The sequence below is a fragment of the Sturnus vulgaris genome, chromosome 1, assembly GCF_052056855.1.
Source record: "Sturnus vulgaris isolate bStuVul1 chromosome 1, bStuVul1.hap1, whole genome shotgun sequence".
In the NCBI taxonomy this organism is placed as follows: Eukaryota; Metazoa; Chordata; class Aves; order Passeriformes; family Sturnidae; genus Sturnus; species Sturnus vulgaris.
The window spans coordinates 61,144,762-61,168,974 of NC_142243.1; the positions used below are offsets into that span (position 1 = coordinate 61,144,762).

A 24,213-nucleotide genomic window follows, 5' to 3' on the forward strand; every position below is an offset into this window, starting at 1 on the left:
ACCACAGACTAGAGTATTTCTTCCAGAGATTTTCCAGTGTCAGACATGTTTTTATTTCTTTCCCTCAGCTGAAATAACAGTTCCATCCAAAAGCATGGGCTAAAATAGGAGAGACTGGTCTCCACTAGCAAACAACTGGTAGCCATGGAAAACTCCCTGCCTGGCCCCATAAACACCATGCTTGTATAACCAGTTGTGGCTATATAAATACACAAAAAATGCAGTCATCACTGAACCTCAGTGCTGGAGACAGTGTCCATCTGTTTCTATGCTTATGTGATGCTCCTGGATGTGTGCCCTGCCTTCTTGCTTCACTTTTATTCTCAACTTTCCCCTGGGCCCCTGACGGCATCAGCCTTAGTCCCTCCCCCTGTGATTTTCTTTGCAGCTCTAGACGCAGTAGCTGCAGCTCACCTTTTGGCTCTCTGTGCCAAAGTTTTAACATCCTCCCTTGCTTCTTTGAGAGCATCAGCATCTGTGACTCTTGGTCATCTGGGAGGAATGATGCCTCAGCCTTGAGGCACTGCTGGTCTCCCACGCATCTTGTTGCCTCTCCTTCGGCCCCTGCAACTTGTGGAAGAGGAAGGAAACAGGATTAGAATCTGCTGGTGGGGCAGGGAGCGGTGGTGCTGTTCCCTAACCTCCAGGAGAACACCTGAGGGTGGCGTTGTCACAGCGACGGCTTCCACTTATCCCCAGATAAGGCAGGCAAGAGCATCAGTCCAGAAAGATCCTCCAGTGAGCCCCGACGACAAACTGCACCTTCCCTACCACCTCCCTCAGCTCTGTAAGTACTTCAGCCACACGTTTTCCTCCCGGCTGCTTGGCTTCTTGATTTTTTATTTTTTTTCCCCATATCTTGGGACGAGCAGGAAAGCACAGTGTCCCCACTGCATAGGGAATGGGCTGGGGATGGTCTCATGGGGGAAAAATAGAGGTATGACCAAACTGAGTCTGGGATTTGTGGATAGGAGAGTGTTTTAGAGAAAACTAAAGCACTAACTTTAACTGCTGGGACAGTTCACAACCAGATTTGTAAGTGGGAACTGATATAAGAACATATCTCACTACTACATCTGGCATGTGCAAGGTGTTAATTTAATCCTCAAGGAAAAAATTAGGGAAGACTGTATTTTTTATGATGTCCAAAGACAGAGATTTCGTAACCAGAACTTGTGCAAATTTATATTTCATTTTTAAATCAAACAAATAAATATTTTTATTTATTTTACAAGTTAGTAGTAGGAATCAGTCCACCACCCAACCACAATTTTTGAAATAGCACCCAGAAGCACACTGTCTGTGAGAAGAAACTTCTCCTAGACAATTCTGTAACACTTCTGCATCCATGATATTATTAGTAGCAAAAGTTTTGGGTAGAGGGAAGCACTCAGATCAAGCTTTCGAATATCTAAGTATTTGCTAAGAAGATTTAAATATGCTTTATAAAAGTAAAAATCAGAGTAATCTGACAATATGCCTGTGGAGAGCAGCGCAGTGCCTAAATAACTGAAGAAGAAACTCTGTGCATTAGCATTAGCATGAAGCTAATGAAGTCTCGTGTATCCTGAAAGGCATCACTCCAATAGAATATTGTTAAACATATAGTAAAACTTGTATTTAAAGGTGTGGAGTGCAGAGCAGCAACACTGAGACCTACTACTTGTAGGATGTCTATTTTCTACTCTGACCACTGCAATCTTGCTTTATTCACATGATTTGCCAGGAAGCAGTTGTAATGGGGCTGGGATAGGATGGGGTATGGGTGAAGGTGCTTATTTTCTGATAAAGGCACCAGGGCTGCCTGCTGAGTGCAGATGGAAGAAGCCAAATGCAGCCAGATGTTGTACCATTCCCCTTGACTCCTGACCTGTTTCACATGATTTCTGTGTAGGGAAGATTTGTGCAAGACGGCTTTATCCAATATCCTATTCCTTCTTTCTGCATTTGTAAATGACTTCAAGCAAATAAGGGCCCACTCACACTAGAGAGTCCTGCACAGGGGACATGATACAGAAGCAATGACAGGTCTCTCTCTTTGCCTCCCACATAGGTTTAAGGATGCAGGGAAAAAGGAGCAGGAAGGGATGCCAGGAGGCTGCCTGTCCCTGCTTGCTTATGTGCTCAGTGCAACTAGACAGAAAGAGACAAACTAATTTAAAGTAATTCAAAATAATCAAACCCCACCAGGAAACTGTAAGTGCGTTCTTGGTGGGAGAAGAAGCACCAGTCTTAAAGAGCAAACCCTTATGCCAGAGCAGCTCTTTGGGCAGGGCAGCATCATGCTGCTTTTAGTCCAGACTGGCCTTAACTAATGAAGTCCAGCCTCTGCCTCGTGTCTCCATTTGGCAGCAGCCTGTGAGATACTCCCTATTTACTTCCATTTCCAACTGCTGAGTACACCACCAGCAGCAGTAAGGCCAGGCTCTGCCTGTGGGAATGAGGACAAGCAAGTGTACACACTGCACCACCCCAGGACCTTAGTTTCCTGTTTCTGCCTCTGCTTCTCTCTATTTTTCTTAGGAATTGCTATGGCTTCAGAAGATAAGTACATAGGGCCAAACAGGCTTCTGTGGCAACATTATTACCAACTATCAAAATGAAGTTATTAAATTCAATTTGACTGCTGTCACCGAACAAGGATGCTCTCAAAAGTACTTTTATTTATCTAGCATCCTTGTCAACATGCCAGCAGTTTGTTTAATAATTATGCATGCCCTGGAAATTAGCATGTTTTTCTTTAGGATTTTGTCAATCATAGAAATAAAACACTCCCCTGAACAAGAAAAAAAAATCTGCATACAATACCACATGCTCTACTGAAATCTTCAGAGGCACAGGTTGTGGATACCTTATAGAGGGCCAGTTCAGAAATTGTAAGTATTCAATGTACAAAGAAATCACGAGCCTTAATGTACAATGGTGAGGAGTATTGACATTGATGCCCACATAACCCCTGTAAACTTTTGTAAGACCTGTGTATCAGAACTTCATTTCTCCATCTCATAGGTAAGAATGGTCGCTGTGGGTGACTCATTTGAGAACTGCATTGTCCCTTCAGATTATATACAACCATCCATAGCACCTATTACCCATGTAGCTGCATAGCCCCTACAACCCTTCAAACCCTAAGAGAAGACAAGAAATGGAGATTTTTCCCCCAAGCCATTTCCATGCCTAATTCAAGATCAAATGAAAAATAAGTTCAGCCTTTTGGTTTTGTTCTCAAAGTTTTAGTTTTCTATCTTACAAGGTAAGTTTTTTCTCATGAGATTTCATTTTAAGTTGGTTTAAATATCACATTATCAGATGGCCTTGAAAGATTTACATCATCTTATAAATATGTGAGAGTAGCTGTACTAAGTATTTCCTAAACTCTAAGCTGATTACTTGTGACACACATCTACATTAAACCAACTGTGCATTAAAATAGTAAACCAAAACATGTTTCTTTATATGTCTCTAGCAAAGTATTTTTACCTAATTGAAGCCTGGAACTGGTTGCATTAGTGAATTTTGTTATGGAAACCAAAAATTTAAGCAAAGAAAGTAATCATATTACTTGCAAGTATTTGTATGTTTTAGGACTATGTGAGTGAGTGATAAGATAGCTTTACTTGGGCACTTTAATCAAGCAGGTACTGCACCTGAGAATTTTGAAAAAAAATTTTAGTATGTGCTTTAACCTATCTAAAAATCCAAAGCTGATATCCAGAAAGTGAAAAGTTGAGATATTTTTCATCTAAATATCTTACAAGGGTGTATGCCCAAAGGAGTCATGCTGTTATGTGAAAGTGATTCAGCATGAGACTTCATTCACATGAGACTGGAGAAGCTTTTAGTAATACTTGCACTTTTCAGTCTTCTTTATCATTCATTGCCCTCCTCTCTCTGTAAGTAGAGCCAATCCAATCTCATGCCAAAAGTTTTAACAAAGAGAAGTGCAAAACTATGTAGGCAAGGCTAGAACTTTTAGGAAAACATTTCAACTGTCTCTATCAGCTCTCTTTCCTAGAAATAAGAGACTTGAGGTGGCTCATTTAGGCACATATCTCTGCAGAAGGTGGTACAGCCTAGCTGCACTGTACCGAAGTCTCTGGCTAAATGACAAATGAATCCTAAATCATATAGGAAAATCTGTAGCATCTCAGGAAGTATCTTCTATTGTGTGTGAATAGGCCTCCAGTGTAACCATTACAGATGCACAAAGGATGAATGTGGATCATTATGTCAAGAGACATAACAGAGCACAATAAAAGAAATTTTTACTTCATCACATGAATAGCAAGCATTTGCTATCAAGGTGACTGATGGCAGCAGAGAGTGCAAAGTGTGCTAATGCAAAGGCTGCTAGGAAGAGTGTTGCACTTAATGCATAAAAATCTGAGAACATGCTTCAATTTGTAAAGCCATATTAATGGCTTCATACAGTCCCCATAGCAGGATACCTTCCCATGGAAAACATTACTGGGGAATCTCTTTCTTTAGTGGCAGGAACCGATTTTCTTGGGAAAGCACCATTACAATGATCACATCCAACAACTTTCCTTCGAAGGAGAGCTCAGTGTGTAATCCATGGTGACAGGATGTAACAGTGCTCACAGGTTCACACAATGTATATATGCCCAAGATACCAAAATCCAGGATATATTTTGGTAATTCATGTTTCTATTCTTTTGTCACACAGACTGTCACAAAATGCAGTGCTTTTGTAAGCAAGGCAATGATGGCTTCAGAGCAGACTTACAAAAGAAAAGAAAAGGAAGGGGAGTGTCAGAAGTTAGCCTGTAAACAGAATTTTAAAGGACTGAAGATGCTAAGAGCTTGGCATGTGTAACCATGAAAATATGAACACAGATCTAAGAGATGTATTTTAGAATGATATTTTACAAGCTACCATGTTAAGAAAAAATAATGAAACAATCCTACATTGTCTTTCTACAAAGCTTAAAATTTTTATTGGATGAAATAATTCAATAAAACAACTTATTGAAATCTAACCAAATTTAACTATATTTCATAAAGCATTTCCAGTAAATATAATTTACTACCAATTTTACATTTAAATTTTGCTATATATCCTTAGTCTTTTTTGCCTCGAGACATGTTGAAAAGAAAACGTCCATAGTGTCTGAAATTATATCCCTGATTTTACTGAAAACTTGTAAACAGAGAATTCTTCGGAAAAGAATATTTTATCTACAGTCATCATATTTAGCAGCATGCCTTAATCAAATCAAATAAAATCAAATGGCATTGAAGAATAAAACTACCTCAAATCACAAAATGTAGCACAATCTTTCATATGGCCAGATAATAAGTTTTGTATTAAATAAAATTATGTCTGCTTCATTTTAAACCACAGCTATAGCTTAGTAATACAGTGAATAAACAGAGCAACCATGTTAAGATGCCTTCAAAGATTTCTTTCTGTAGAGTCTTCCCAAGTGAATGATTTATCTCACAACGAAGGCAAATGAGCCTTCAGGCAGTATAACACTTTAGTACAGATGTGAGACTGGACTGGAACTTTTCTATAATGAACATTTGGAGGTGAAATCCCTCATCTAGGCCTGATTCTGTGAGATTTTAATAATTTATAGAATATTAACCTTTTTTTTAAATAGTGATTGATAAGGGAATTAATCCCTTATGTACAGTATCAGTCAAAGTCAATTTTTGATGTTGACACGAGTTGAGTCAAATTTGATGTTGCCAGGCAGTTGTGGCAGGACCTCTATCCCCCCTCCTCTCTACCACTGACAGCTGGTCCATAAAAATAAAAACCTAGGGGCTGAAAGGCCTGGCAGGAGGTCATCCCTGGCACCAAAAGTGCTCAGACCTCAGCTAAGAAACAACGTCTGAGTCCAGACAGCAGACGTGGGAAGAGATAAAGGGAATATTCTTGACTGAGAGACATTGTTTTACAAACTGTAAAAGATGCACGAGTTATCACAGAGGTAGAAGCCTTCTACACACACCCTGAAAGTGTGGGAGGCTTCTCACTGGATTTTGGACTCAAATCTGTGTTTACTTCCCTGGGGATTGAGGGAAAGGATCTCAAGGTGTGCCCCACCAACAACTGGATGGTAAAATACATTGAATTCTAAGTTTTATTCCTTTGCTAGTTGTAACATTAATAGGTACCTTTAACCTCACTCTGTATATGTCTACTAGTAGTCTCTTTTCTTTTTGTCCTTATTCCTGTGTAGTATTAGTTTAAGTTTTATGTCTGTTAGTTTTCTGTCTATTGAATAAATAATTCATTCTATAATAGCCGAATCAGCCATTATCAAAGAACTTGTGAATGAGAGCGGGCTTTGGGGTGCTGGCTGCCTCAATAAAACTACTGCCTATTGCCAGAGGCCTGGGCAAAAGACAAGGGCTTATCTAAACAACCACAACACAGAGCAGTGTTACTCCAATTATTTTTAAGTCACTGGCATTTAAGACGTGTTTCCATCCTCTGAAGAACCACATCAGTGTAAACTTTCCTACCTTCTTTTGCAAATATTTCTGTGACTGGATTTTGCTCAAGGGTTAATTGCTCTTTACATAGATGCAAATTTAGTCATGGAAATGCGATTAACTCCCCTACTGTTCTGTTTCTTGTCAGCAAACAACCATTGCAAATTACAGAGAAATAATAAGGTAATTTTGTTTCCTCCAGCAAGATAAAACCAAACTCCTACAGTTTAGTCTCTTATTTTCCCATCCTCCTTTTCACTGTTATTCTCCAGCTGCCTCTTCTCTTACCTTTCTCTTTTATTTGCCTTTCCTTCTCTACCTCCCCTTCTCTATTTTTTTCCCACTTACCTCTTTCATCTACTATTCATAATGTCTCCAATTTTTTTTCTTTTCCTCATTGCCTTTCTCCTCCTTACAAGGAAGTCACAGTCTACTCTGATTCCATGAAAATGGAGAACAGAGGCTGTGAATAAGAGGCTGTTGCTGGATGAAGGCAGATACCAAGATCACTTGGACTGCACCCTCAGGTTGAAGGTTGTTTCCCTTTAACGTTGCTTTTTTCATTCTGATGAGTTTCTGCTAAGCAACCACAGAAAGGATCAGCAGTGAAAAATGGTCTAATTCTCTTCTTTCTGTGGTGGCATTTGTGGCAGCCCCAGGATCAAATCTTGGCTTGCAAGGTGCTGGGGAAGGTCAGGTAGGAGGATGGGTGAGGATGGGCTTCAACACACACTGCAGCTATAAGCAAAGGGGGACAAAATAGCCCAAACAGCAATCCAGTGAGACTTACAGAGCATGGACATTTAAATAGCTGTGTGAAATGGGCTCCCATGGTCTTACCAAAGTGATTAGTAAGTTTAATTCATGATGGCTTCGGGGCCTGTGGGCACTGGCCATCTTTCTGAGGCAGCACTTTACACCTGGTATTTTTGGGGTATGCAAGGTCTCTTAGTGGAGCTGGACTAAGTCAACAGAATTAATGATTAAAGTTGGTTCATATAATAAATACCAAATACGATCCTTAGTTTACAGTTGAGTAAAAATGGAGAAGAAAACTAGAACAAAACATCCTATTCCTTAGCAGTTACTTTGTGTATGATAGGACTTTCTGTATGAGAGACTTTTTTTTCTTTTTTCTTGTTTTTAAATTTTATTTTTTTTTTGAGCATACAGAAAATGTTATGTTTTTCTGTAGAGGCAATCCACGCTAGTGTGGGTTGCTTACAGCAAGGTAGGTGGAAAAACAGGTTACTGTGTGTGTAGCCAAGGCAGTGAATAAATGCATCGCAGCATGTGTGAATAAATAATCAGGTCAGCAGACTGCTGGAAGACAGGAACTCCTCATCAGCTATTAAGTAATACCAATATGTCTGTTTTATATCATGCTGCTGAATTTCTTTTTTTTTATTCTTTTAATGTGGTGTAGTATCTTCATAGGAGGAGAAAAGCCTGTTTCAATGATGTCAACAGAATGTGTTCAGCCACTTGATATCCCAGACGACAGACTGGACAAGCAAGATTCACAGTGTAACCATTTAGGTAAGTGTTATTTGATGATGCCATTGCACTAATGAGGGGTGTTGCCTTCACATCATAAAGTCCTGTCCAGTGTCCATTTTTCCCCTCCAGCGATACAACTAACTCCCCATGAAAACAGATAGATTACACCTTCTGCTGACACTTCTAGTGCCAGATGGAAAGACAGAGAGCATTTTTCCTGCATATAAATATCAGCTGAAGGTCTAGAGTGAAGTTAATTAAAGAGGAGAAAGGAAAAAGAGTCGTTGATCTTTTCCCCAGTAGAGCAGTTTCTTTGTTTATAACACAGTGAATTGAAAGTTAGGATATAGCTGACCTTTCCCTGAATATGTCTTCCATATGCAATTTAGTAAAAGATTTCAAGCATTCCATTTGCTGTCATTGAGACAGCTTTCTAAAAATGTTTTCTCCTTCATCATCAGTTTCCTTTCTTGAAGCTACTTCATACAACTTTTACAATGAGTATACCAGGGTTGTCTTTGCCCTGTCACACTCCTGACTACCAGACTATGTGCTTGATAGATATGCTTTCTCCATGTTCATGGTCATTGTTTCAAGTGCTATGATTTCACTCTTATCCTACAAAATTGTCCTGAAGATTTAGCAACCCAGAAAGAAAAATCTGCTTGTTGTTACCTTTGTGATAACAATAACGAAACACAAATGCAATTTCATTTCCTTGTAAAAAAAAATTGTCTCACCACAGGTTTTATAAATTTTGTTTATTTGTACTTCAAGGAAGGTATCCTAGTTCTGTCTCTGCTACATGGCATTTCTAGCCACAGACACCATTTTTACAACTGCTGGTATACCAAACATAGTTGGTCAATGAAATAGCTTATTTAAATATATACAGAATGAGTTTCATTATACTGTTGGAAAACTGAGGCAGTGGGAGGGTAAATTATCTCATTAGGACTATGAAGAAAGCCTGTGAAGGCCAGAAAAAAAAAAACAAACCAACAAAAACAAACAAAACAACACATCTCCAGGGACTTAGAGGCCATCCTTCTCACATCTGCCTGCAGGCTCACAGACATAACTGCTGCCTTAAATAGTGTGAGACAGTCTGGAATGAAGTCGCATCCACGTTGGGTAAGGAGGTGGGGAGCCCAGCTGAAGGCAAATAGGCAGCTTTTAAGAATTCAAAACATTGGTTTCTATGATGGAACTAATGAGAGGTTCACAAATGAGTGGTTAAAATGCTTAAAGAATGGTCATCAAGGTTATTGGCAAAAAGCAGGGTTTAATATGATTTCCTGAAAATGCACCTTTAACAGAGGTAAGTGGACAGGTTCATTCTTTTACTTACTATGTAGACAAAACATACATAAGTAAATTGGATTTGAAGCAGTTCGGAATGATTTACATAAAGAGTGGGGATGCAAGAGGTTAGGATGCAGAGGATATGGATATTAGAAAAGGGTGCAAAAACACTTAATCATTACTAATTTAATATTTTTTAAAAAGTAATTCAGTAGGATTTGCTACAATTATAACAGTGAGTTAATGATATACTCAAAATAACAACATTCATACCATAATCCATTCACTTGCATGAACACATGAAAAAATATGAATAAATCTGTATCTGCTAGTGTAAAGGTACCTTTCAAAAATTCCCCCCAGGCTCAGTGCAATACTCATATCAAATCCCTTAGTGCTTCTTAACTGGCATGGGCTGCACCTCAAGGAGTATGTATGTGTGGGGGTGGTATATGCCTAAACCTTGTTGCCACCAGAAGTTTTTTAAATATGGCAAACTTGAGGGCTTGCAAGCTCCAAGAGGCATCCCACTCAGAGGCCCATTGTTTTCCAGGAGAGCTCAAGCAGCCTTACTTAGCACTGCTGTTTGCAGCATCACAAGGTGATTTTTCCCAAAAAGTCCAGTACTATTAGAGTCCAGCTATGATTCATGTTTTTAAAAGGTCTCATAATAATGGTACTATTTCAGTTGGGCTACGACTCAGGTAAATGACTTAGCAAGGCTAACAAGAATGACTGCTTATCCTTTGTTCCTTGCCTTGGGCAGACTGCTGATGTTCCTGGTATGGTCAGAATAGTTCCTGCCTTTGTCATGCAAGAGCACCCAGTATGGTTATGGATGCTTCACTGCCCAACTGGCACAGTTAAGGGACACTTCACCACTCAGCTGATTCAACTAAGGCTTATCAGAATCTGCTGAGACTGTAGAGCAGGCCTAAAGAGGAGTTGAGGGAGGGGGATGTACTACTGAAACAAGCTATCTTCAGTATTTTCAGCTTGCATAAGCACCCAGAAATACAAACTCTTGCAGGAAAAGTCATGTTGACCCTCTGAGTCATCTGAGTAAAGGATTGTTTTAAAGGAAAACCAAAAATCCAGTGTAATGTTATGTAAACAAAAAGCAAATACCAACTTGTCAGTAGCTCTGGAAATGAAGCTAACTTTTGAAGGCAGTTAACTGGAACTGACTGGCTCATTTTACCACTGCCTCAGACTGGCCCTATATACGTAAACTTTCCTTCACAAAACTGGCCTTGTCACTCTTGAAGGTACAATCCACACAGCTACCACTGGATGAATGGGGTGGCCATAGAACCTCCACACAAAACGATGCAGCCTTCCCTCTCACATGTAAACACACAAGCTGCCCACAACTCTCTCTGTTTTATGTCTACTGCCAGCAACACAGAACGACTACCTAAGTCACTTGACACCCATGTAGTATGGCATAGAACCCTCTTTTGTTGGCTTTCTAAATATTTGAGAGATTTTTCTTCCTGGGCATTTTCATTTACTTGGATTAAAGCACTATTATCAAAGTGATTCTTTTCATCATCTGATTTTCTTCGTCCCCTAATTTTCAATTTCTACTATAATTTTTCCCTGCAGAAGATCTTTCAGAGCAGCTGATTAAGAGCTGTGACCTCAAAAAAAAACCAAGAAAAGGTAAACCTCTCACAGCTTCCCAGAAGACTGAACAAGACCAAAAGAAGCCAAAGAGGAAAGATACACCAGCTTTTGCTCCACCACCTCTAACAGGTGAGCAGTAAACCTCTCGACTTTGAAATTCCAATTCATCTCTGGGGACTGGAAGCTGGGTGGAAGTCCATAGAATTATTATTCAGCTACATCCCCTTGGATGCAGACAGGAACACAGCTTCATGCATGTGCACCTGGGAAGGCAGGTGAACAGAAAGTCTGACTTTCTCAAAGACATTCCATGTTAGATGAAGGTTTTGGTCTCACTTCTGGGAATACCAAGGTGGATGGGTTTATGCTCTGAAAAACATGCTCCCATGGAGCTCAGTCTTGCTGATAAACAATGTTACATTTATGTGTGAAATGATGTGTATTTATTGGCAGCTGCTGTGCCATATTAGAAGTACCAATTGGATATGGTCCAAAATCAAAAAGGATCAAGTGCAGCCCCTGCACTTTCATGTGAAACTTGCATCCAGTGTACAGCAGAAAGCTGGGGAGGAGACAGGGAGTAGACCAGTCAAGCACACAAGCCACCTGCAGGATGCTCCTCCTGGAAATCACAGGGCTCATGTGTTTATGGGGACTCTGGCAAAGGATATGTGTTTCAGGAAGCCAGAAAACATCACAGCAATGAAGGGGCTTCCTGTAGGATGCTCCCTGCTGTGGCACAAATACAGATGTTTGAGAGCCAAATTCCACCAACCTGGGGAAAGGAAGAATAAGCAGGAGTCTGCCACTGAAACCTAATGATCCAAGAACAGCAGTGGGAATAAATGTTTGTCATTCTCAGCTAACAAGCACTCCTTGTTATAATCTCCAGTGAGAGAGCTGTGGTCTTACATTATTGAGTTCTTCTTCCCATGCTGCACATACACGAAGGAATAAGCCAGTAACTACTTGTATGCTTCTCTGTATATCTGCAAAAATTCACCAAGTCAAAAACAAGCAACTAGGATTTTCCAATATTTGTAATTCAGATGCTGAATTTGATTCTGTTCAGTTTTCACATTTATCTTCCATCAGCAATTCTCTCTTAAGAAGAGGCAGCTCAGAGGCTGGTGAATTGTGTTTTCTTCCTGCAATTGCCATATGATAAAGAAAACATTATTTCATTAGTTAAACCAGCCACTTCTGTGTGGTCACACTGCTCCCAACAAACCTCTTGAGCACCTGTGTGATTAAGCTACTGTGGTAAGATGTCTAAAGTTCTGGAATAGGAGATTACACTTAACTGTCCCATGATTTCTGATGGGCTGCAGTTTAGTGCATTATGTACAATCAAAAGCCAGCTGTCCTGATAGCATAATTTTCAAGAGACCATGGGAAGCAATTAATTTGAAAGAAATGTAGGGTAGGTACATCATGCAGCAGATCATGCAATTATGCCACTGTACTTCAGAGTAATTTTTATGACAGCTACACAGGCAAAAATTTCTTCAATGCCAAAAGGCTAAAGTAGCATTTTCTTTATTGATTGCTTACAGGCATAATTTCAGACTCATCTGAAAATCTGCTGAAACGGTATGGTATCACAGAGAAGTCACAGAGAGAGAGAGTGAGTCCAGTCTCTCAAATCACTGAACTGGAGCAGAAAAAGCCCAGAAGAAAAGATACACCTGCAATACACATCCCACCTTTGATAATAGGTAAGAAATTTAGGTAAAGATCCTCCTAAGAGGCAGCAAAAAGTGGCCAGTGTCAGAGATACACCTGGAAGGCTGAAAGGAGGTTGCTCTCTGCTCAGTGTACTTAGCAGTTTTTGAACTGGACCTATTTAGCCTAAATATAAAACAATAGTGGGGGTTCATGAGAAGTCCAATACATATCCCATGTTCAAGCTCTGGGGATAGAAAGGGCAGAGAGAAAGAAAATGCATTTTGTCACTTCATTATCTCTTGCAAACTGCATCCCGCTCTTCTGAACAGCCAGCTACTGCCCTGCTTTTCGAACATAAGCACATAGAAATTTTTAGGTCTCCAGCACTAAAATGCCTTAAACAACAGGGAGCAAAGCTGTACTGATTAGTCCCCTCTTCATTATTCAGTCCCTGACATGCACTGAGGCAGCCAAGTGGTGATGAATTTCTCATGAGCAGCACCTTAAAGATAATTCTGTGCTTCTGGAATGACATGCAAGATGCCAATAGGGAAGGGAAGGGAAGGGAAGGGAAGGGAAGGGAAGGGAAGGGAAGGGAAGGGAAGGGAAGGGAAGGGAAGGGAAGGGACAGATCATTTGAATAGAGCTAAGCTGCTTTTTGGGTAAACTCAGGAGTAAGAGTTCAGGAATGTACACTAAATAAAGCTGCACTGTGCTTTATGATCATGTTCCCTCTCTTATTTAAATTAAGAATTGATGAAAGAAAGGTATATTTATGTAATTCCTATTACCTAGTTATAGCACATAAACCAGCCTTTTTAGAGCAGATGCTAGAGCCATCTGAAATGTAGGACACCAAACAGAAGTCCCCAGCTCTCAGGTGGACCCATACTAGTAGTGTGTCAGATGCTTACCACTATCAATAGCAAGATCATTACCAATGAATCACTTTGCTAACTGATGAACTCCAGAGGTTCCCAGTAGAGTTCAGGATTCCAAGCTCAGACAGGGATGTAGCCCAGAGATGCAGGTTATAAACTTTCTATGGACCACCAGCAATTTCAAGGACAAATCAGCATTTTAATGCAAAACAATGGAAAGGGAATATAAATGGGAAGTCAAAATGGTAGTGATTTGTGTAACACTGGGAAAGTATTTTTTTCTTTGATATGATGCCCCTGATCACTTGTGAAGAAAATGTGCTTTACTGAATTCGGTTTGGAAGTTCTGGGTTTAAAGAAGTGAGAAGCATGTTTGATTTGGGAAACATTTGTAAGTTAGTCCATCTCTGTTTGCTACTTAAATAAATCACTTAGCCTCCCTGCCTCTGTTTTCCTAGCTGTGTGTATTATGAAATGCAACTCATCCTGCAGATCTATTTTAAGGATTGTCAGATTGTTCTGTTAATATCTGCCAAGGGATCAGGCTAAAGAAAACAGAGGGTAAATACAATGTAATAATAATTTCCTAACAGAGCTTGTAAGTACTTGCAATTTTTAGGTAGACTCTAGAACCACAATGGCTCACAGAAACATGAGTGTTTCTGTTAGAAAGCTAAAAACTAGGCAGAAGAAGTTGTCTTAAATCATCTATTTGTCAGATGCCACCTAGATCTAAGCCATACCTCCTGGGCTACAAATCAGAAAAAGAACAAGATGGCACATGTCTACAGACTGCCTAGGGACAACTCCTGCAGCTGAGCTGGGAGAGGCAAGAGGTGAATGGTTAAACTTCCATTTTTTTCACCCAGAGGTTTTCAATGAGGATGTAATATTTTCCTAAAGGAACCACCATAACTGGTTTTCTAGGCTATGGGAGAGAATGAGGGTTTGAAACTGGTTTTACTAGTTATCTCATTTTATTAGGAAACCTCAGTCAGACACATTTCAGGAACTGCTTTGCCATATTTACACATGTATTTACATTCTAGCTTAAACCCACAGGCCTGAAGAACATTAATTTGGTTAATGGACTATACAATGCTAAGTGGAGGTGGCAATAGAGTGTTCCAGAGCTCACTACAGGCTTGGATCAGATTCAAGCCATTTACTGTCAAGTGATATGGGAAAAAAAGACCATTAGAAATCTGATTATATTTTGTCTTCTGGTCTAATCCCTTCAGAAAGACAAAATGTTGGCTGACTGAAGGAGAGCTTACTACTGAAGGAGACATCTGCTCATGACTCATTTGTATGGACATAGCATAACATCAACTGTGCCACTTCAGAAGTTTGAAGGCTGAATACATTTAGAAGCCTGACCCTTGTAGAGGAGATTTCAGATAACTAATTTAGTGGCCCATTTTCTTTATCTGCACTGGGTGTTTACAAGGTGTAAAACTGATTCTGCTTCCCACCTGGACCACATGCCACCCAGTAGATAGATTAATTTTCTTCATTTTACATGGTACATTTGACTTGCTTTTATTTGTGACAAAAAACTCTCTCAGACCACCCAAAAGGGAGAGAGACTGTCCTAGGAGTGCTGGTCAAAACAAAGAGGGATAGCATATTTTAGCTGCGTTTACAACAAAGTATTTGTGTGGACAGCTGTTAAGAGAATACTTTATTAATTAAGCTCTTTTAATAGAATTAAGTGGAGTTACTTGGTTTCTAAAAGTAGTTTGCAGGGGATCTGAAGGGGAAATATAGAAATGGTGACAATCCTCATTAGCAGGTCACAAGAGATACTGATGTCTTAACATTTTAGTTTTCATATTTTTCAAATCCTATACTGCATTACTGCATAGCTCTAAACTCCATATAAAGTGTAGTTAACTGTGTCCACATTTTAGTTGACAAAAGAATCCCTCTGGGCCTGTGATCCAAGGACACCCTACAGCCTCAGGCCCCAAAATGTATAAACAAAAGTGAATTGGGGAGGAGCGAGCTGGGGGAATATGCCTTCATTATCTGAAGCTGTAAGTGGAGAATTAACCCCTGATATGCAAATAGACCAAACTTCTAGGTCTAGGTAGCCACTCCAAGGCATCAATACCATGTAGCACTGAGTGCTGTCTTACTTCAGCAAGACTAATAGCAAGGAGACAGGACAGAAAAGTTTTTCTTTATGTACTTAGATCACATAGTCCTGCTGGGTCTTCTTGGGTCTCCAAGTCTATAATTCAGGTTCTGTTTTGCACAGCAGTTCCACAAAAGCTCAGTTTCTTTGTATGTGCTACAGGATGGAATAAATCTGAAAGTAAATAAGTAGCAAATGTTGGGCCAGCCTTCAACCAAAGGCTGTTCACAGCAAATCATTGAGCCATCACTGGTGAATTTCAACCAGCAGAATGATGTACATAGGTATGTATCTTGAAAAGTAAATATGCATCCTTATAATAGGAAGGGAATAGAATTCAGGCATTTAAATACATAGGTTACTTTGCCTGATACAGGCACAAGTCTGCCATAGGCAGTTAATCACTGGAAAACAGATCCAGAATACAGGATCTAAACAGCTCTATACAAAGAGGCAGCATCTTAGCAGGCTGCTTTGACTCCATGCCAAGTGTTCCAAGGTGGCTTCACCTCACTAGGCAGCAAAGTGTCATTGGAGGTATAACTGAAAACAACTGAAAATTGCATTAGTTTCTGTCATTCTCTCAATAGCACAATTTTGTCACACATTTGAATGCACATTTTAAGCACATATTAGTTATGTTTTCCCTGTTCCTCAAATGGTCCAGGATGTAAAAACCAACAAATAACCCCCAGTCCCCTTTGAAGCACACACAAACCAAACTCCAAAGACAACAGGAAAAAAACCCTGTGTCTTTATTTATTTAACCAGGTTGCCTAAAGGGATAGAAGTCTGTGAGGGGACTATTTACATCCATCTCCATAAAATGGTATCATTCTTTGCATTTAACAACAATAGTTATTTAATTGCTGTTTGAACAAATGAAGTCCTTTGTGTTTCAAATTAACATTAATTTATGCCTTTCAGTTTATCTCATAGTGCTGCTGAAACCAGCTAGTTCACAAGAACTGCATATAAATGAAGCAGGAGCTAACTTAAATGACAGGCAGTGTAGGTCAATATTTTGTACTTAATGTGTTGCTCTTGCATCACTCTTACTTATATTTTAATGCGGAAAGCAGTTATAATATTTGTTATACGTTGGTATTATATTAAAGCCTCCAAGTCCTCAAAGGGAAGACTCAGTGGTTTAACAGAGAAAAAGAGAAAGAGAGACACAGAGAAAGGAGAAGAGACAGATTAGTGGGAGGTATGATCTACAATCCAAGTCTATTTTCACATTGCTCTTAATTCAGTAGTTTTTGCAATTTATTGATGTTATATAATTTCAGTGGCGATGGCACTTGTCGTGTGGGTATTTTAACATGTCTCTTTTGTGACCTGCACTTGCAAAATCTAAATAATATGGTTATATACATAGAGAAAACATATGTGTCCACAAAAGCTGTTCCTGTCACAAAGATTAATTAAGGTATTTGCTTCATCATGCAAGCTCTTTCCCCTATTTAGCTACCCAAACCCTTCTAACAAATGGATTTCCAAAGGAAATTTCGGAGTCTATTTTTACAGGTGGCAAAAATATGCTGGATTTAAGAGTGCTTAATAATTTTAGCTAAAAATGCAGTGATTCAACTCCAGTTCAGTAAGTACTAGGAGACTGAAAAGCCAAAAAGAAATGAGGAGTAACTCACATGATGTTGGAAAACGACATTAAAATCAAGAAATAAGAGAGAACTGAAAAATTCTCTTTAGCCTGATATTTTCTAGAAAGTAGTATATTAAATCAACTCTCTTTTTCTTTTTTTTCTTTTTTTTTTTTTGGTTGTTGTTGTTTGTTTATTCTTTGTGTTCTTCTCTTTTTAAGGCACTAAGCTGTTTGCAGAAGAACAAACAGTGATTATGGAAGATGAAGAAAAGGATGGAGACACAATCCACTGTTAGATTACAGTGATATTTCAATAATACAGTGTAAATAATCATGGGTCATTCAAAGTGGCAGCACATTAAAAAGATCTTTCATCTTTATAAATAATTTTCTCAATTGTACACTTGAATTTAAACTATCATCAAGTACTTATCTGCATCTTATAATTCCCAGCAAGCTTCATTGGAGATGAATGGCAGAAATTTCAGTTATACAGGGTTTGAAGGATTCTGTCGGTTTACTACGAGTGGCTTCCTAGCATTTTTGTCAATGAGGAATCCACCTCAGATCAGCTCTAGCTTTGTGCAGTAGGGTACTCATACAGTACCTGGCACTAGAAGTGGTAGTGCAGAGTAGTAAAACATCAACTAATTATTCAAGTTGCTTTTTTTGCCTGACACTTTACCTCATTTGTTCAGCTTCCCTTTCCTGGAATAACACTGACCACAGTGAAAATTCCCATGTGCAAAGCTGATGGGATAGACGAAGAAAGTGAGAGGGCCAAGATTCAACTTTAGAGTCCCTGAAATGCAAAGCAAAAATTTCCTCTGCCAGTATCTGCTCATGACTTGTGTCTGTGAGGAGGACAAGGTAGATTTACTGTAGAATTAAAATTACACCTAAGGGCTCTCAGTGTTGACAGACAAGTCAAACAGGATGGAGGGCAGAGATCTCAGAGGAGAAACACTAGGGAAGTGTAACTCCAGCCTGTTACACCAATGTACACAATTGTCTCCACTGGCTGGGTGAAAGATAAAATAATTGGATAGTTGATCCTTTTGCTCCAAACAATTTATTTTCACATCTTCTTTTTAAATTGAGTCCTAGGTAATCAGTTAGGAGAGGTTGTAAAGATTCAAAATCACAGTAGGAAGGTGAAAAAATTTGTAGAAGGAATAATGTTACTCAAGAGCATATGCTTACTGCAAGGTAGAAGAGCATCATGTAAATTTTTTAGTAGTTTACCTCAATGATTCAAACAAGAATTGTTTTCACAGTCCGCATTTGTACAGCCTTCAGCATTTGTAGAGAGATGGGTATTGGTAGAATATTTTACAAAAAAAGAGATAGAACTGGACATTTTGTGCTTTCCTTAATAATTCTGGGCTAGATGGAGTAGCACTGCCAGCTGAATCCTTAGGGAACTAAGCAGAGAGGTTGAAGATTACCTAGTCTGGCAGACTGAAATTAGTTATCTTTTTAACTCACTTAAGCAGACAGCTGAGGACCATACTAGTTTGGACTCCATTTTGCACTCTGACTGACCCAGCATCTTTCATGAGAATGCAGTCCATTCACAAATATATGTGAATACATACTCTCAAGATGTAGTCACCAAGCTTACAATAAATAATTGCATATTAAATTGTACAAGAGATCTGCTATATGATTAATGGGATGTCTCTTACTTGGAAAGTGTACTTGTTTTTATCCTATTAATCTATCAGTAAGATAATATTTAAAATATAAACAATTAATAGTTCAAATAGCAACATTAATATAAGATCCACAGTAAAGTATGTCACGGTAAGTACATGACAAGAAATATACATGACAAGGAATATGCATGACTCAGGTCTACATTTACCTGTGAAATTGGTGAATATTTTCAGTGCATGTGTAGTGAGTTGACTTTGGCTAGATGCCAGGTGCCCACCAGGCTGCTCTGTCACTCCCCTTTACAGCAAGACAGTGGAGAGAAAATAAGATGCAAAACAACTAGTCGGTTGAGATAAGGCAGTTTACAAAAGCAAAGAAAATAAAAGAAAAGCAAAAGTTTATGTGTGCATGAGCAAAATGGAAAACAATTAATATCTACTTCCCATCAGCAAGCAATATTCAGCCACTCCCCAGAAAGCAGGGCTCCAGTACACACTTCTGGAGCAGTTCCCTCAGAAGGCAAAAATGGTAACATAATGAATGTCCCCCATTCCTCCTCTCTCCCATAGCTTTTGTATCTGAGCTGATGTCACATGGTATGGAATATCCCTTTGGTTTATTTGGGTCAGCTCTTTTTGGCCTAGTTGTGTCCCCTCCCAGCATCTTGCCCACTCCCAGTCCCTTGATAGGAGGCAGGGAGAGAATGTTACAGAGACAGCACCAATGCCAGTGCTGCTCAGCAGCAGACAAAACACTGGTGTGTTATCAACATCTTTCCAGCTACCAATGCAAAGCATAGCACTGTGAGGGCTGCTAAGGGAAAATGAACTCTACCTCAGCCAGATCAAATACAGTCTCCACCCCTTATTCCATACCATTTATGTTCTACTCAGACGCCACATAATTTATATATCTTCCAACTGTTCCATTGTATTTCTCATTACTGGAATACATACAACTTAAACGACACCCTTAAACCATTTCTATACCGAATATACACTTTCATTAACTACTATCCTCCGTCCTTTCACAGATTGATATTACTTTCCCTTTTCCTGGGCTTCCATCCCTCCAGATCCATGACTTGAGCTCCATTCCATCAGGATGGGTAGTCTAGACAAGGGAAGCAGCATACTTTTATGCCATAAATTATTTTTTCCCCAAGGTTAAACTTCCTTGAGTCACACAGTAGGTCTCCCCATTCTTCCACACGACCCACTAAATACATCCTGGTCCTTGGGCAAAGCAATTCCCCAGATGGGTTTGCCTTTGACCATGGAAGGAGAAATCCATACCAACTTCCCCAGCCCATGTGTAGTGAGGGCACCTTTTCTCCACCCACAGTCTTCAAGGGTTTTATTTGGGCAGGACCAACTGGTCAGCAGAACCTGCTCTTGTTAACCAGCTTAGGCTTCTGCTAAATTTGCATTCCAATGCTTCCATGCCCTGTTACTTTAACACCATTAACATAGTCTTTAGCAGTCTATTATAACTCTCAGTCTTTCCAGAGGCTTGTGGGTTATAAAGGATCTGATATATCCTCTCAATGCCATGTTTCTTTGCTTAAGAGTTTACAAGATTATTTTGAAAATGAGTCCCATAGTCTGATTTGATTGTCTCTGGGGTACCATGTCACCACAAAATGTGTTTCTCAAGGCCTAAGTTAGTGTTTCCAAGCAGTGGCATGGTTTATAGGTTATGTTTCCAGCCAGCCAGTTGTGGCCTCTACCATGGTGAGTATGTAGCTCTTTCCTTGGCATGTTCATGGCAGTGGTCCAATGCAGTCCATTTGCCAGGTTTCACCATACTGGAAACTCAGCTACCACCCTCAATTCCAAGGAGATTTTACTCACACAGCTCGCTTGATTACAGTGCATATTTCACATTCATGAATAACCTATGTGATTGCCTCCATAGTCAGGTCAACCCCTTGATCACAAGCCCACCTATATATTACATCCCTTCCTAGATGTCCTGATGTTTCATGGGCCCATTGGGCTATAAATAGCTCTGTCTTTCTCTCCCAGATTAGGTCCAACTGAGCTATTCCAATTTTGGCAGCCTAATCTATTAATTCATTATTTTTATGTTCTTCGGTGGCACGAGTTTTGGGCATGTGAGTGTCTACATGACATTCTTTCAGAGTCATTTTTTTCTACCCATGCAGAAATGTCCTGTCACAATGCAGCAGCCCAGATGGATTTACCCCTTCATCACTGATTGGTTTTCTTCCAGTGCTGCAGCTACCCCCAGAAGGCATTAGCCACCATCCAGGAGTCAGTAAAGAGACAGAGTACAGGCCACTTTTCTTGAGTTCCTTTCACCAATCTCAAGGGCTAGTAGGATGGCTTTTACTTCTGCAAATTGGCTCGACTCACCTTCCCCTCCAGCAGCATCAATGATTCCTTGTGGAGGACTCCAGACTGCAGCTTTCCATCTCCAATGATTTCCTATCATGCAGCAGGATCCATCAGTAAATAGGCATAGACTCTTTCATTGTGCTTCTTGGACACAAGTCACCACTTAGGCAATGCTCAAAAATCTCTGCCTTCTGGCCAGTCCATAATCTCTTCCAATAATCCTGGGAAATTGGCTTTTCCCATTCAGGCCTGTTGTGCAATCAGTGCTACCCACTGGCTCCATGCAGTGCTGGTTGCATTATATGTTGAAGGGATATTTCCTTTGAACATCCAGCATGACACAGGCAATCATGGGCCATATTTCTGTTCCAAAAACTTCTGAGGTGGTTCAAACCTCCTCAGAGGCTGCTAATATCTCTTTTTCAGTTGGAATATAGTGGGCTTCTGATCCTCAAAAACCTCGGCTCTAAAACCTTGACCTTGGGTTTCTCCTGATGTTCTTTGGCAGAGTCTTCAGGTGAGACCATGCTTCCTAGCTGCAGTGTAGAGTACATTTCACATGGCTGGTCCTGTCCAAACAGGCCCAAGAGCTACCACACAAGCTTTTTCCTGTCTGATCTGCTCAAAGGCCTGCTGATGCTCAAGCACCCACTCAAATAGGTTCTTCTTCCAGGGGACTTGGTAGAGGGGGCTAACAAGTTGACTATAACCTAGAATGTGCATTCTCCAAAACCCCACAATGCCTATAAAAACTTGTTTTTCCTCCTTAGCTGGTGGAGACAGAGTTGCTATATTGTTAACCACATCCAAAGGCCCATGGTGGCATCCATCCTGCATTTTATTCCCACGTATTGGATCTCACGTGCAGTTCCCTTTACTTTACTTTGTTTTATGGCAAGAGCAGCTTTCAGAAGGATTTGAATTGTTTTCCTTCCTTTTTCAAAAACTTCTGCTGTATTGCTTCACACAATGATATCATCAACACATTGCAGGTGTTCTGGAGCTCCATCCTGTTCAAGTGCAGTCTGGATCAGTCCACAGAAAATAGTGGGGCTTCCCTAAATGATCTTAAAAGATCTTCTTTAAATTAATATCTTGGCCTCACACTTGAGAGGAGCCATCTACAGAGGCTGCAAATTGGTTCTTTTCCAATTCCTCTTTCAACTTCCCGATCTCTAACAAGGGATCTCAGCTGTTGGACTTCATGACCTTCCAACTGCTGACTGTTGACTCCATTATCCCAGCAACAAAGAAATCTGGCTGGCAGCTGTAGTCTTTTCATAAGTCTCAAAGTTCTGATGAGGTCAGAGTAACTTGGGTTTCCTGTTTGATTTGCCTCACTCCTTTAAATTTCTGTGTTGAAGGACCTTCTTCTGCCATCAAACATGTCCTCTCCTATTTCTTCTTCTTCTTCTTGTTATAGATGGGTAATGTGATGATTTGCTCTTGCAATTAAGAAATGAATACTGTGTGCATGTTAAGAGAAATTTTGTTGCTGTATGGTTATGTTATTGTAGTTTGTTCTCTCTGTTCTCCCCAGAGTCCCCTTTCCCCTCTCTGCATTGTTGCCACTGGACAGCCTTGGTTGCCAGGGTTGTCAGACCATGTGGAAGGAGGCTGTGCCCATGTGCCACTTGCATGGGGCAGTTGGGAATGGGGAAAGCTTGCTGCTGGGGAGGTGTGGCATGACAACACCTCACCTCCAAACAAGTTACAATGAATTCTCCACCAATAGACAGTAAAGAAGGGTTGACTGATGCACTTTGAGAGGGGCCAGGGTTGGTGGATGCAACACCAGGGGTATAAAAGGCGGAGCAGCCATTCTTGGGGGTGAGCATGTGGCAGAGGGTCACAATCCCAGAGCTGTCCTTCTTCCTTTGCTGTGTTTGTTAAGGTTTAATAAATCTTTGAAAATTCTAAAGTGAGCAGTCATTTCTCACATTCTCCTTCTTCTTCTTCTTCTTCTTCTTCTTCTTCTTCTCCCTCTTCCTCTTTTTCTTCCTCCCTTACTAATCAATGGTATGGGCTTGTAACTCACCTTGTCCATTTTATTTTCCCCCACTACTGGGGTAATTACTTTAGTTACTGTGGTTTGAGTCCCTGTCTCAGATATAGTGTCCTCAAATGCAGTTTGGGTCCCTGCCACAACTACAGTCCTCTGAGAGTGCTGAACTGTGGTTCAGTAGGCATAGGTCAGGCCCCAGTACAGGGTGAGAAGCTGCTGGTGTTCACTGGGGTAGGCAAGACACTTTTCTATCAGCTGATGGGCGAGCTTGTCAGGGTTGATCACCTGTTCAGGTGTAAAGGCCCAGATAATGAGAGGTGATAATCACCCTAGAAACATGCCCAAATCCTTCCATACACCCTGCAACCCAGAAACTGGATACCTCAGAGCAGATTTCAATATCTCCTCACCAAAATTTGTTTTCTCTTACATCAGGATGACACCAGATTGTACAAACTCCATAGTGAATCAGCAGTATTAGTTGATATTATTCACAGTATTAAACAGTTTACATAAGGATGAGCAAAGACTGTGGAAAACTGCATTATAAAAGCATTCACATCAGTCTCAGGTGGGGAGAAGAAGGTATATTCCTTCATCATCCACAGGAGATAGCTCTCCTAGTATAACAAGGTCATCAGTATAAAGGCAAGGCATAGAGTCACTGTTTGTATTAACATGTTCTCACACTCAGCAAAATAGAGATAAGCAATGCAGCTGACAAACTCCATTTCCCACACAGAAGCTTGCTACTCGATAAGTGTTATTTATAAATTTATACATTTTTATATTACTGCTTTTGTCTCACACCACACATCGGGTGCCAAAAAGACTACAGTGGGTTAACCTTGGCCACTTCCTGAAAAGCAGGGCTCCAGCACACACTTCTGGAGCAGTTGCTCCAGAAGGCAAAAATGGTAACATAATGAATGTTCCCCATAGCTTTTGTATCTGAGCTGATGTCATATGGTATGGAATATCCCTTTGGTTTA

The 24,213-nt window shown here is 40.1% G+C and overlaps 2 protein-coding genes across 2 annotated transcripts in view; one reads left to right on the plus strand and one right to left on the minus strand.

Annotated features, from left to right (window-relative positions):
- Positions 1-24,213, minus strand: part of PDE1C (phosphodiesterase 1C) — a 288,097-nt gene that overhangs the window by 36,578 nt on the left and 227,306 nt on the right. Inside the window, exon 18 of the mRNA XM_088167961.1 lies at positions 415-570. Within this exon, the coding sequence (XP_088024087.1) occupies positions 415-570 (156 nt within the window). The remainder of the gene's footprint in view (positions 1-414; positions 571-24,213) is intronic.
- Positions 266-18,847, plus strand: PPP1R17 (protein phosphatase 1 regulatory subunit 17). Its single transcript, XM_014877149.2, has 5 exons — positions 266-787; positions 7,895-8,007; positions 10,882-11,031; positions 12,459-12,620; positions 17,417-18,847. Exons 2-5 carry the CDS (start codon positions 7,926-7,928, stop codon positions 17,491-17,493), a joined length of 471 nt encoding a protein of 156 aa, XP_014732635.1. The 5' UTR covers positions 266-787; positions 7,895-7,925; the 3' UTR covers positions 17,494-18,847.

Excerpts from the sequence above, each read along its gene's own strand:
- PPP1R17 (XM_014877149.2), top strand. The coding sequence starts at position 7,926 with ATGATGTCAACAGAATGTGTTCAGCCACTTGATATCCCAGACGACAGA. Across the intron at positions 8,008-10,881 it reads TTCACAGTGTAACCATTTAG|AAGATCTTTCAGAGCAGCTG; the intron begins GTAAGTGTTATT and ends TTTTCCCTGCAG. Across the intron at positions 12,621-17,416 it reads CATCCCACCTTTGATAATAG|GCACTAAGCTGTTTGCAGAA; the intron begins GTAAGAAATTTA and ends TCTCTTTTTAAG.